Source organism: Melospiza melodia, chromosome 6 (assembly GCF_035770615.1).
Source record: "Melospiza melodia melodia isolate bMelMel2 chromosome 6, bMelMel2.pri, whole genome shotgun sequence".
NCBI lineage: Eukaryota > Metazoa > Chordata > Aves > Passeriformes > Passerellidae > Melospiza > Melospiza melodia.
In genome coordinates, this window is record NC_086199.1 from 51,728,375 (window position 1) to 51,742,394 (window position 14,020).

The following is a 14,020-nucleotide window of genomic DNA, read 5'->3' on the forward strand; positions in this document are numbered from 1 at the left end:
CTGGGGCTTGACACCCCCTTGGAACAGCTCCTGTGTTATAGTCGCATCACATCGAGACACTAACAGCAAAATACCGCTGCTGGTTTAACTGCGCCTTTCTCATTATTTTTTTAAGTTTTTTTTTTTTTTTTTTTTTTTTTCTCTGTTCCAGGCAGGCTTTCCCGGCCGTTCCGGTGGGATGGAGCTGCGGGCCTCACGCCGTAATCCCTGCCGGGCCGCCCCTCAGGGGCGCGTCCTGGCGCAGCCGCCGGCGCTGGAGCGGCGGGGCGGGCTCGGGGCTGCCGCTGTGCCCTCGTACCGCTGCCGGAGCTCCATCCCCGCTGCCAGAAGAGCTCCATCCCCGCTGCCCGAGCTCCCGCCGTCTGTCTGTCTGCCCTGCCGGAGCCTGTCCGCAGCGCCCCGGGCGAGGCGAGGCTGGAGGAGACGCGGACGGAGGCGCTGTGAGAAAGAGCAGCGAGCGGAGGAGGGCCGGGATGAAATTCATCGCTGCTTGTTACGTGCTGCCTCTGTTCCCTGCTCTGGTCCTTGGCACTAGGTGAGTACCGACAGCTCCTTTCCTCACAGTGCTCCTGCTTTGTTTCCTGTCTCATGTTCAGTGCTTGGAAGATAAATAATACAGATTTCAGGTCTCGCTGGGATGATAAGTTTAGAGCAAAGATCGTCTCTGATTCTTTTCTGTCTCGCTCCGGCTCCTGAGCGTGTCAAGACTGAATGTGATGCTTGTTGTTTGTTTGGGTCTTTTGGTTGGTTTTTCTTGGGGTTTTTTTTTTTTTTTTTTTTTTTTTGCTGGTTGGTCGATTTTTGGGTTTTTTTTATGTTCCTGTGTAATTGACCCACAGCTTTGCGGGATGTAACAAGGCAGTGACAAATGTAAGCTTTATGTGTAGAGCAGTTAAACCAGACAGGCTCTATTTCACTGTAAAGGCAAACAGGTGAAGCTGAGAATTGCTAACGTTTCCCCTTCTGGAGTGCGAAACACTTGAACAATCTCATCTCAGGATTCTATATCTGAATAATGACCGGGGACTTACTTTTTTTACTGTGAGATATTGTAGTGTTATCTCAATGCCAGTAAATGTATGAAAAGTTGCTGCAGTCTAGAATAATTCCTTTCTGTGAAAGTGAGAAAATATGAACAAAATCTATTGCAGCTACGAAATAAACCTGATCTGAGCTTGCAGTGTTCTGATAAGGTAATGTGTTGTGCTCACTTGCTCAGAGACAGTGTATTGTCTGTGTTGTCAGTTCAGCAAAGAAAAGGTAAAGCTGAGACATCTTATCCCGTTGTACATCTTGATGTACACAGATGGGAAATTAATGTTGGGTACAGAGCAGATCTATTATGATACTGCTGTTTACACTGCTCAACTTCCAGTTCCTCATCAGAAAAACCAAGCTGAGATTTTGACTGTGATATTTCTCTGCCGTGTTGGGATAATAACATAGAAATAAGTGTGTAATAAATAGTAATGAGTATTTAAAGCATGGTTTTGGAGGATATACATGTGTACATTTTCCAGGAAAATGTGACTTTCTCCTTTATACTGTGTCTCCTGTAAAATGGGCATCAAAGCAGCCTTTTGCAGAACCATTGCATGTTTTAAGGCTTAAAATATAAGGTATTCACTGAGATGTAAAAAGAAAAGAAAAAAAAATGTGTGCCTGCTACATAGTCAAGTAAGGGGCAGCAGGAGCTGCATACACAGGCAAAAAATAATTGAAAATTTCTGAACAGGAAAATGTCTGAATGCAGGAGAAATCAGGAAATTGCTTCAATTATCTAGTAACTTCCTTACTTCAGAATGGGTTTTTATTGGGACAAGGAGACAATTGTTTTTGGTAACATTTCTGGTTAGGGCTTCCACGGTGCTGGTCCATATGAGCCATGCTGATGTGCTTTGGAATATAGCCCTTGGAGGAATATCTTGTGGTTCAATTCTTCTGATTTAATAAAAGGTTTAAGGAAACTTTCACTGGCAGTCATGTGAGTTAATTTGGATTAATAATTTTATGCTCATTAAAGAGTGATGCATCCTTGGAAGAATAGTTGAAATGGAGAGGAAGCACCAAACCAGCTTTTGCAGATGCAGGTTTGTGTCTTGAATGAGCTTGTGCAGATTAATCTGTACAGAAAAGAGGTATGGAAAGTTAAAAACTGTCTGAACATTCATGGGAGTCAAGGTATTTAGTGTAGAGCACTAAAATTGAGTCTTTATCTTTTTGAGCAAATGTTACCACTATGAGAAATGAAGCGTAGTTAATTCTGGATAGTTGTCAAAAAAACTAATAAATTCAAATCCTCCCTCAACTTTCAAAAAAATAGCTGTAAAGAATATCAAGAAGTTGAAATTGGCATGTGGATGCTAATTATGAAAATTGTAATTCTGAGGAGTGTGTATATTTTTGTAAGAGCACAATGTTGTGACCTGTGATGGTTTATGTTCTTAGGTAATGAGAGATGAAAATGATCAGTGGGAGGGAAATTCCAGTTAAAGTTCTACCCAAGTATGGTATGTGTTGCCAAGTGAGTTTTGGTACCAGATTGGTCATCCCATTACTAAGGAGGCTGAAATTCTTTCGTAGACCTGGAGATTTATGAAAGTCCTGGTCTGTTCTCTTCAGCAGTCACTTGGTTTTAAACTGGCTGTGGAGAAGTTCAGCATTTCAGCAGCACATAGAGGAAGTTTCAAACATGCAATGATATCAACATGCCATTTTCTGTGAAGAAATTGTGTTTTAATCTCCTTCAGCACAAGGCAGTTAATGCTGGTTGCAAACCCATGCCTCATTAGTTGGTTGGACCCAACAAGGCAGGATTGCAGGACTGGTTTTTCTTGCAAAAAGAGTGCAGTATCTTTCCACGTGAAATTGCTTAGCTTAGGCAAAATACTAACTTTGCAGGACAGAGTTTTCCATCATGAGGATTTATTTTCGTTAAAGTTTGTACTCTGTTTCATGCATTGGTACTGAAATGAGTGAGCACAGTACATCTTGCAGAGGTGGACAGCTCATGGGTTTTTGTTCCTTGTCAGGCAGTGATGCCATCCTTTTTGCACCATGTGATGGTGATTGTTGTGAAAGATCTCACATGTCTTCAAGCCTCATTGCAAACAAATATGAATTAATGAGTTAAGCTATGTTAAGGCAACCTGTAATCTTTTCTTACTTGGTAACACTTAAGAAGAGGAAAGTACACAGCTATCACCATTATTTCATCATTGTATGTAACTTCTAAACTTGGTCTAAAATCATACACATCGATCAAATTGCCGTAAGATTACAGAAAGTTCATGATTTTGAAATGAATTATCTTTTCTGCATTATCTAAACTGGATTTTGGTAGGGCTTTGAGACACAATGATAAATCTTAATCATATTTCTGGTTGGTTGTGGTGCCTAAGAGGTCCTAAGATTGAATTGAATTTGTCTGTCCAGTTAAACATGTATGTTTTGATGGTGTAAGCAAAAATTACTGCTCTAAAATCAGTCTCTCAAAATGCAAAGAGGAACTTTTTTAAAGATTATTTTAGCTTGGTAAAAAATATGAAATTGGTGTTTTCTTGTCCACTTTTACATTTCTTCTGACATTTCACTTTTGGCACATTTAATGTGATAGATGTTATAAGTTGATTTTTTTCAAATGATGCTGAAGACAACAGAGGATTTCATGTGACATCAGAAATGAGTTTCACTGTGAGTTCAGGGAGTAGACACAGTGCACAGTAAGCTCAGGCTGTTATTCTGTGGCCACTTGCTTGCTTTTGTGGCCCCAAATACCTGGATAGTCTGACTGGAATGCTGCTTGTAGAAGTGAATCTTACATGAGGGCAGTTGTTGGGGTCAGTAATGATGGTCCAGATGATCTAGTGAGACCTCCCTACTTTTAGCTAAAAGGACAGCTTTCTGAATATTATTTGAACATTACTATTGAAATGCTGTATACCAATTTTTTTTTGTCTGAACAACAAAATAAAATTCCTTAGAAGAAGGCTGATGTGAAACAGAGCTTTCCTCTTTTTTCTTTTTTGTTTTTCTTGTGACAGTGCATTCCTTTCTGTCCACATGTGAAATATGACAAAGATGCAAGACACTGAATAGTTTGATTGCAGTAGAATGCTTCATAGCAGAGAACAGGACCATAAGCACAACAAGATGCACTTCAATAGCAATTGTAATGTTTCTACTGCAGCAACTCATTTAATGAATGTAACACAACAGGGCTGTAAAAGGCAGAATTTTTTAATTGTGGAGAAGTAGCTGGTGGTAGTTTTTTTCTAAAAGTGCAGTTAGTTGTCAGTCTTACTGCAGTGGTGTTACAAAGCAATCTAATACAATGGCTTAAGAATAATGCATCTAATGTAATAGAATGGCTTAAGAATAATGCATCTTCTGGTTTTTGTAGCGGGGTAAAAGTAGTGTGCTCATTTCAAGCTGATAAATGAATGTACAGGTGTTGATCTGGTATATGTCTACTGTTGGAAGTGATAAAAAAATGATGAATTTCCTAATTAAGCTTGAGAATGGTTGAGCTTTCCTTGGATGTAGGTTTTAGGTCAGCTATTTTCTTTACGTTTGTTGGGTTTGGTAATTATTTTTAAGGGACTTGAAAATAATTTTTCCCTCCTTTCAGATAAAGGTGTGTCAATACCTCAGCTGTCTGATGTTACTGTTCTGGCATGGAAAGTTGAAAATCTGAAGATTAATTCTGCACAGTGGTAGTAGGCTACTTATTTAGCAGAAAATGCGATACTGTATTTTGCTGTAGGTTCTTAACATGCTTTCTGAATTCTTTCAGAAATGCTTTCAGGGGTAATAAAAATAATTTTTCTTCTGTGTGGACTTCACAATTTTGTTGTCTAAATTTTCTGGGCCCTAAAAGATTTCTGATTTTTGTCAGTGGATGATAATGCTTGTTTGGTTGATGGCTTGTAAGGATTTATATTTGAGGTACAGATGTAGTGTTTAGGATGTGACTTGTGGTTGTACTATAGCTGTAAACCATGTGCTTTTGTTTCGGGCTGTGTTTAAGTATAATGGGTGCTTAAACCGGTGGTGCAACTCCATAATTTCATGGAATGTGTTTGGCTTGATGGCTTTATTTTGATGGCTTATAAGAAAGTGCCTAACACAGCAAACTAGAAGCTGCTTGCAGCCTGCTGCCAAAGGAACAGAGAGAAATGCATTGGCAATATTGATGGTGCTCCATATATCTAAGATCATGAGCTCAAACTGAAAATCCAAAAGAAAGTCTCAGTTTGGCCAGAAAAACTAAAAAAAAAAAAAAGAAAAAAAAAATCTTCTGTGATGTTGGCATTCTGCTTGTTATGCTATGTATAATGCATTTCTGCCCAAGAGACTTGCCATGGAGTTACTTTTGACATTTTACTGTGTTCTTAGTGTTTAGAAAAATTAGAATGCTGACACTTTCCTGTGTCTCATTTATTACTTCAGAGTCAGGACAGAAGATAAGGACGTCCTAACCTAAATTGTAATCCCTTTTTCAGTGAGATGGTGAGCTCAATATTATTTTCTCTATTTAATAGAAAACTGTTCACAGACAGTATTCCTTGTGATGTACCACTCTGCAGACAGAGAAACCTCATTTATGCCACTTGTCAAAGCAGTGTTTCTTCCCATTGTCTAGTTTGGCACAATGGGTGTGCTGTCTGTCTTGTAAGGGTCAGAGTGTAAATATTCTCTGTTTGGAAGTCAAGTGATATGCTTGTTGGAAAGCAAAAGAAAATTTTCATGCCATCCTTCAGTATTAATATTCTGCAAAGGTTTCAGATGTGTGTTGTTATATTTGCTATTTCAAGCGCATTGGAGGGCAAGTACCTTTTAGAAATACTGCAGAATAAATATGACATTTCATCAAATAGCATTTTTTATGTGCTTCTGTGATTCTTTTACACTCTTTCTTTACATGCTCATCTTCCCCTTTACATAATTCCAGTATTTTTTTAATGTTTACTTTTACTGGTTTTTATCTTGGCAATATTTTTTGTAGTGTTCCCTCTTTTTCTGCTGTATTTTTAGATACAATAATTCAGTCAATCATTAGAGAAATCAGCATGTGAATCTTACAAGCTGAAGAAATAGGTGTGTACAGAATTTATTGAGATCTTACTTGTTGATATTGATTAATAATTTCTATGGAAAAAAGTAGAGAAGTGTCAAAAATTTCTGGTGTATTTTGTCTTCATGTGCTGTCTTAAGAAGAAAAGACATTTGCTGCCAGCTAGTATACATTACCCAAAATACTGGTTTTTCCAGCCATTGACATAGTCTTGTTGTTATTTTTGAATGGTCACATTTAGTCAATTTGTGGTCAGTTTCTTTGCAGGAAACAGGAAGGTTTTCTTTGCATTGGTTAACTATGGAAGTGGAAGAACAGAGTAAACCTGCTTTGGACAGATTGAAGCACTTAGAAAGCAGAGCATGTATTTGCTGAGTCACATGTAATTGCAGAAGTGAAACCTTTCCCTTTTAGTTGGAGATGGAACTGCAGGAGAGTATCTTTCTATGCCTCCATTTAAAAGTCTTCCAGGCCACCACACTTCTATCCATGACCCAAATGTCTGCCCTTGCTTTGACAGCATCAAAACACCTCCTATGCAACAACAGGGAAACAGGGATTTATGGAAACAGGGCCCAGGCTCTGTAATTTCACCATTGTAAAATCACACATAAACAAATCATCAGTAGGTTTTATGGTGTTTATATAACTTATTTTGGTGGAGGGAAGGCTGGCAAATTACCTGGTGTACCTGTAAACAAAGTAGTTTATTCATGCTTTGTTGTTTAATGCTCCGTAGTTGATGCAGTTCTTCAGGTGATTTGTGTTTTTGTTGGTATGAAAGACTACAGAAGTATGAGCTGTGACTTTGTACCTCAGAATTGCTTGGTGAACCAAGAGTAGCAATAAACCCAGCAATTACACTATGCTCGGCATGTATGCATCATCCTCATCATGTTTGGATGATTTTCCAGCCATGTGTTTGTTTCAGGCTGGTCTGTGGCAATAAACATGGGGAAAAAAACTGAGATTTTACTGAAATGTGGAAGAGAAAAGAAGAAAACTATGTGGAGGAATTGAGCTGACAAGACTGAAAAGCAGCAGCAGCTGTGCTCTGGTAGCATTAGATTGTTAAGGAAGTTTCTTCCTCCTGAGGCAGTGTAATGAAATGTGTGCTTGATGTGCAAAGAGAGACTGTCTCTCTTGAAAATGGAGAAATAAAATCAATTTTTATATTGCTTCACTTAGATTTTTTTATTAAGAAGTATTTTTCAGGATGGGGTGGAACTCAGCAGGAGTGCAATATGTTTAGGTGTTTAGCAGCTGAACCTTTGAGATGCTGTCCTGAAATGAATCAGTTGATAATTAGTTGTTGTTTTCAGTGCCAAAGTTTCCAAAATAGCCACTGTATTCGTACTAATTATCAATGGCTGGCATAGTCCCTCAGTCCTGCTGTACTTGTACCCCTCTGTTGTATGAAGAGTTCAGAAGCTCCTGTTTTCCCCTTGTCTGAATATAGATACTGTTGTTTTTTTGTTGGTCTTGATTTGTTTTCTTCCCCCTTCTGTGAAGGGAGCCAACATTTGCCAAGGGACCTGATATTTTTGAGGGGCTTAATATCTGTAATCTGCAATGGATTTTCTTTTAAGTGTGCTGAAAGAGTCTAATTTGATGACTTCTGAATTTCAGAAGGAGGCAGCTGGTTAACTGCACTAACCTTTTGAAACTCTGATACAAGAGCTATATTCTTTGACACTTAGACTGTTCTTTAGGTGCTGAATGGCGGGGGGGGGATACCAAATAGCTGTGATTGTTCGGAATCCATCCTGACCTCTTTTGGAACCCTCAGCTGAGGAATAAGATGATTTGGCTCAGTGCGAAGGGTGAGGCTTGGGTAATTAATCTGTAACCATGGTGCCTCAGTGACTCGGGGAAGTGAGGGAGGGTCAGAACCCATTACAGCATTGCTGCTTTCCTTCTCTTTCCTTAAGCATATTTCATGTTGCAATTAGTGCAGCCTATGCAGTTTAATTTGGTGACAAATCAGTCTCAAATTCCACTTTCTGTGAGGTCACTGCATTCACATATAAATATTTAGGAATATATGGATACATATGTGTTCATACGTGAAAAAAACCATTGTCCTCAAGTGCATAGATAGTAAATAGAGACTCATCTGTTTTTTGTTTACTTGTAAAACTCATCTGCTTTTTTGTTTGCTTGTAAAACCACTCTCTGCTCTTCGGTACACAGCTGTGCTGTATTTGGCTCAGGAAAGTTCACGAAAGCAGACATTTAATTTAATTTAATTTAATTTAATGTATTTCATTTACTCTGTTCCCATTTCAAACATCCTAGTTCTTTCCCTAATTTTTACTTAGATGAAGTAAATACTTTGGCACAAGGGCAGACTCTTATCTGTTCCTGGAAGAGCCGATTACAGAAAGAATTAAAATGCTGTAAAAATTAAATAGTAAGAGCAGTTTTAAAGAAATAATAGTCAGTCCATTTGACTCAGAAAAAACCTTACATTTCTATCTGTTTTAATATCATAGTGTGTAGTGTTGCCAGTTGCATATGTACCAAAACTGGCAAAATTTAAATAGCCTCTGAAAAGAGCTAGGAAGATATATAGGACATGTATAGCAGAACTAGGGGTTTAAGGAATATCTGTTTCCTTTGTATGAGGTGACTGCTGCATCACTGGCTTATAAAACATAATTGTAACTGTCTAAGCCATTCCCATCAAACAGGGGATGTACAGAAGTGGATACTGCAGTCAGGTTTAAATATTTTAGTGTTCACTCACATGGTCTGTTTCTTTGTTGTTAAATCTTGCTGGTAATGTCACATGTTAAAATGGTACTCTTAAATGTAGTGGGAAACTGTTCCCAAAACTATTCAGTAATTACAGAAGTGGAAGTTTTTAGCATGCTAGATTAAACCTGCTGATACTCACTGAAGTTTTATTAATAAATTACACAATTGGCACGGATATTGGTATGTTACTGCCTGTCCTACTACATAAGCACATGGGAGTGTGTTAAGATGGAAAGAAGGGAAGGGTGCTTATTTCCAAGGACTAGAATAAGGATGTTTGTCCTGGAAAAGTGCTGCCTTGCCTCTGCATGGCCCCCTTCTCCAGCAGCCTCTTTTTCTTTCCCACAGTGTGTTGAAACACACACATTTTGCCATCTTTTGGGATTCTACACAAGGTCATGGGAGTTTGCCTTGAGAATATTAAGTGGCTTGGCAGGATTACACTAAAGTAAAGTAAAACTTGAATAACAGCCTGTAGCTTTAAATCAGTTATTTGATTACCTTCAGTAATTACTCAATAAATCACCCATTTGATCCCTTCATAGTCATTGTAACATCCACTGAGTTCATGAATCCCCACTAATGACAGAACAATATCCTAGCATCTTCCTAGCACGTGTGAAAAGAGAATAAGAAATGGGCATTCAGTATAGCAACACCTGAATGAAGACAACACTCAGGTTTTCTTAAAAGATATAATTCTTCTCTTATTTAAATACAAGAGAGTTACAGACTTTTTTTTAAATTCAGCTTTTGCTATTTAGCTCTAATTTCTCTAAAAAAGAAAATCTCAGAGTTAAAGCTTCTTGTGTGAAAGTTGGCTTTTTAATTCTTTTAAAATTTGCTTCTTATTTAGATCCTTGAAGATACATTGAGTGAATTCTAGTTTTTCTTTTTTTTTTCTTTGTAGCCTTTATATTTTTTTAATGCACATCAGATTTACTACTCACTTTAAAGCCCGTAGAACAACAGTAACTGTGGCATGCATAATATACAGATCTGTCTTTTTTTGGTCAACAGGTTTCTTGTTTTACAACCAGCTAGCATATTTACTTGAGTTCTGTGGGGGAAGGTCATACATCTTGTTTATTTCATTATGGGGAAATAAGGAGAAAGGGGACATTCTTGACACAAGATTTTGTCACTTGTGTTATGGAAATACAGGCTTTGCCCTCTTCCCATTTTACTTTTAGGGTTTGGTGTTCTGAGGGATACTGTTCTTAAGCAGTTTTATAACTTTTTGTGTAAGGAGTACAAGAATTAACTGTCCCCACTTTATGGCATCCCACCGCCAAACACGCAAGAGCTCTCAGGTATACAAACCTTTCTAACTTACCTTCCTTTTATAGTTCTCTGAGAGTCATCTTATCCTGGGAAATAAAAGGCATTGTTCTTCCACGTTTGTGAAATTTCTTTTTATTTTCTGAATGATGTTTATGAAAATTTTGTGCTTAATGGGTACTTTAATTTTGCCCTTAATGGGTACTGAATGGGTGTTATAGTAGTTGCAAGACACCTAGTGTGCACCTGTAGCACCTCCAGTTCATTTATTAATTTAACATTTTAATCCTCTGTTTTAGAAGTTTTGTTTTTCTTCAGATTTCTGTTTAGAGTGGTTCATAGGATATTGCTAGGCCTCTGCATAATATGAGGAGGGGAAATACCAGCACTCATCAAATTAGTACTGTGAAATACAAAGCTGTGTTTCGTGTCAGGTACAAACAGGTGACATGTGTATTTGTGAATGCGAAATGTGTGGAGACTGACAATGGGAGGGCTGTGAATTCTAATAATAACTGAGGAGAATAAAGCATGGAAAAAGGCCTTTGAACCTATCTTTTGTTTGCAATCAACCCTGGTTGATTTAGGAGCATTAAAGTGTTAAAGATGTTGCTTTTTGCTTGCAGTTAATACATAAAGAGCTCTGCAATAATAACCTTTTGAAGTATAATTTTAGAATATTACTTATATCCTTGATACTATAGCTTTGGAATATATATAAAGGAAACGTGCTTATCTCACGCCTTATTAAAGCAGAGAAAAACAGCTTGAGAAAGGAAGATGAATATCACCTCAAGGATTTATAGTTTCAACCAAGGGAAGCTGGACATCACTGTCATGAGATTTAGAGTCTCTGCAATTAAAAGGTGGACCCACATCTGGGGAGCTAGACCCCACCAGATGGGAGTCGTCTTTCTTCTTTCGGAAACTGGACCGTCACCATCTGGGGATACTCCTTTGAGATACATCCTGAGAAAAACTAAATCACAATAGTGTATAGAATTCTGATGTAAAAATAGGGACTAGAAACTGCTGATGAGTAAAAATTGGAAATAGAAACTGCTAAAAAAGCTGATGAGTGCCCCTGTAAATACCTGTAGCCATCAATTATTGGTGTGCAATTGGAGGGAAAACTTCCCCCGCTGTACCCAGCACTGTATTGCTCATACTTTACCGTATTAAATAATAAATTGCTTGCTGCTTGAACATTGGCCTAGTCAGGCTTCTTATTCATAACAGTACTGAGCTTAATCATGTGCCTTCTAATATGCTGAAGTGAAGAATGCAGCCATGGCAAGGCTGTATTTCCATTTCTCTTAGAATTCAACAGGCAAGGCAAAAAAAAATGGTTTGTACCTGTAAGTAATTGGGCATTGAATGTCAATAGGAAGAGTTGTACATCACACCTGAAGGATGTTTCTGTTGAATATTGAATCTGGATATTTAATGTTGAGGTTGTGGCAGAATCTGTGACACCAAGAAAAGAAGAAAATGCTGCCCATACAAGGCCCAGTGTCTGAGGTCAGTGCCCTATGGAGGGCACCAGCTTGGAGAAGGAGCCATCCCTGTTTCAAGGAGAAAACCCAATATGCTAAAAAAGGCTACAGATGCAATTGGCAAGCTTCTCCATATAGCCTGTATAATTTCCCAGCAACAGTATAGATTCAGACCTGTGAAATTGCTGCAGAGGTGTCAAGTACAGGGGGGAAAATACAGCAGAGCAGTCCAACTAGTACTTGTGCTATGCATTTAACCTGGACAACATTCATGGAGTAATGAGGACAGGTAAGGCTTTTAAATAAGTTCACCATGAAAAAGTCTGGCTTTTAAACTCAGGACTCTGACAATTTTTAAGCCACCCACTCCTCTGGTTTGTTTTAATCCCAGCAGTCAGAAAGGATGTATTGCCAGGTTCAGCTGCTGTTGAAATTGTGTGTGGAGCAGTGTGCATTAAATGGTCTCTACAGCAAGCAAATGGAAAGGAGCAGCACCATGAATTGGGAATTTTCAGGCTGCTGTCATACAGAAGAGTATCTCAGACCTATTTTGTCAGGGTTTTACTTAGGAGCTTTTTGTTTTTGGACTTTGTGTATGGTTAGCAGTCTTTGATGTCAGTAGATTAACTTTGGCTATAATAAGTGTAGTGTGTATAACTGGCTGTTTTTCTAATGAGTGTAATAATTCATTCTCTTATTAATTTAAGATCATGACATTGGATCATGTCTCTCCAATGGAAATAAGGGAAAGACAAAATATGTAATTTTTTCCCACTTCTGTACATTCTAATGTCATATCATAGCTATTTCTCATCTCTTTCTTTCTAAGTGAAAATCAGGTCAGTAGTTAAATTTGGCTTGAAAAAAAAATCAAGGGAAAATGTATTTGTATATTCTTGAATAGCATGACATTAAATCATTATATGATTTAATTTTAATTTTATAATAGTAACTATACAGTCCAGTAGAACTTTATAGGTACTATTTAAAGGACTACGTGAATCAGACTTCCTTGCTGCATTCCATTTCAGTGTGGACTTACATGGTACTGCGTACCACACTTGTTACATCTACACCTACTTTGTCAGAAAGATACCCAGCTAATAGCTGGGCAGGGGATTGACTATAAAATTGAAGTCTAATTGAGGTAAGACTTCAGGTTAAAAATGAATGGCAAAGAAAAAATATTTGATTGTTGTTTCAATTTTTTTTAATAGAATATTCAGCATAGCTGAATAATGTGTTATTTTTACTTGGAGTCTTAAAAGGGTGTGCCTAAATTTATTGCAACAACGTATGTTATTGACTAAAAAGAAATAGATTTGTTTTCTTCAGAAATTGCATTTCCAATTTAGAAAACAATTCTTTTTACCAATTGGAATGAATACTCATGTTTTAAAACAGTGTGGGTGGCTTTTCTACCCTGACCAAAATATTGAAGTATATCTAGCATGAGTAGACAAAGATGGGTGTCCAGTGAATTAGGAAATATAAAACAATTAAAGCTGGCACAGATTATTTCTATAGCTTTAAAATGCTCACATTTATTTTTCTAAATAATCTGTTGGATACAGATATATTGGATCATCTAAAAGGATCGTACTATACTGATTATCAGGACCACTGTCAAAACAAACAGCAAACCTGATTTTACTGCTTTTCATGCCTCTATGAAACTTCTCTTCTTGTACCTTTAGCAGACAGGACTGTTACTGCATAAGCAGGTAGAAGTGATAGAAATTTGGAGTGTACAGGACTGTGGAGGCTGAGCATTGCTGTTGTTATTGTGGAAGTGGACATTGCTGCAGATCCCAAGAGATCTGAGGCAGGAGACTTCCCTTATTCATTGTTACAGGAAATGCTGGAGTGTATTTTATAATTCCCTTTAAGAAATGTATTTCATGCATTTTTAGGAGACTAAAAAGTTTTATTTTAATTTTTATAAATTCATCGCTAGTTAAGCAGAATCTTAACCAACTCTATTGAAAGGGCTCATAATATCCCTGAACAGAAGTGCAGGCAGGAGCAGCGTTGTGTGGACAAACATGTGAGAACCACAGAGAGAGGCAACCAGCAGGTTTTGAAAAGACAATTTATATTGTCATTAAACAAAATGATTAATCATAAAACATCAGTTAGATGTTTAATTTCTTTTCTTTGGCTTAGCTTTGAATAGTCAATTTGGAATTCAGCAGCAAGTAAGAGGATTTTTAGAAACTGAATTAATGTCCTTCTGTTCTTTTAATGTCTTGTAAACCATAATTCCAGAATCACAGTGTGTAACAAGCTGTTTGTACAGTCATTAGGTGACTTACAAATCTGATATGCTGTAGTTGAGATCAATTTAATTAGAAGTTTTTTCTAGAGGTATTTCAATGCAGACTTTTAGTTTTGTTTGTTTCTTCTC

The 14,020-nt window shown here is 37.6% G+C and overlaps 1 protein-coding gene across 1 annotated transcript in view; it reads left to right on the plus strand.

Moving 5' to 3' along the window:
* Positions 1–265: 265 nt before the first annotated feature.
* LUZP2 (leucine zipper protein 2) overlaps positions 266–14,020 on the plus strand; it is an 81,401-nt gene continuing 67,646 nt past the window's right edge. The window contains exon 1 of the mRNA XM_063158142.1: positions 266–535. Within this exon, the coding sequence (XP_063014212.1) occupies positions 474–535 (62 nt within the window). The 5' untranslated portion in view covers positions 266–473. The remainder of the gene's footprint in view (positions 536–14,020) is intronic.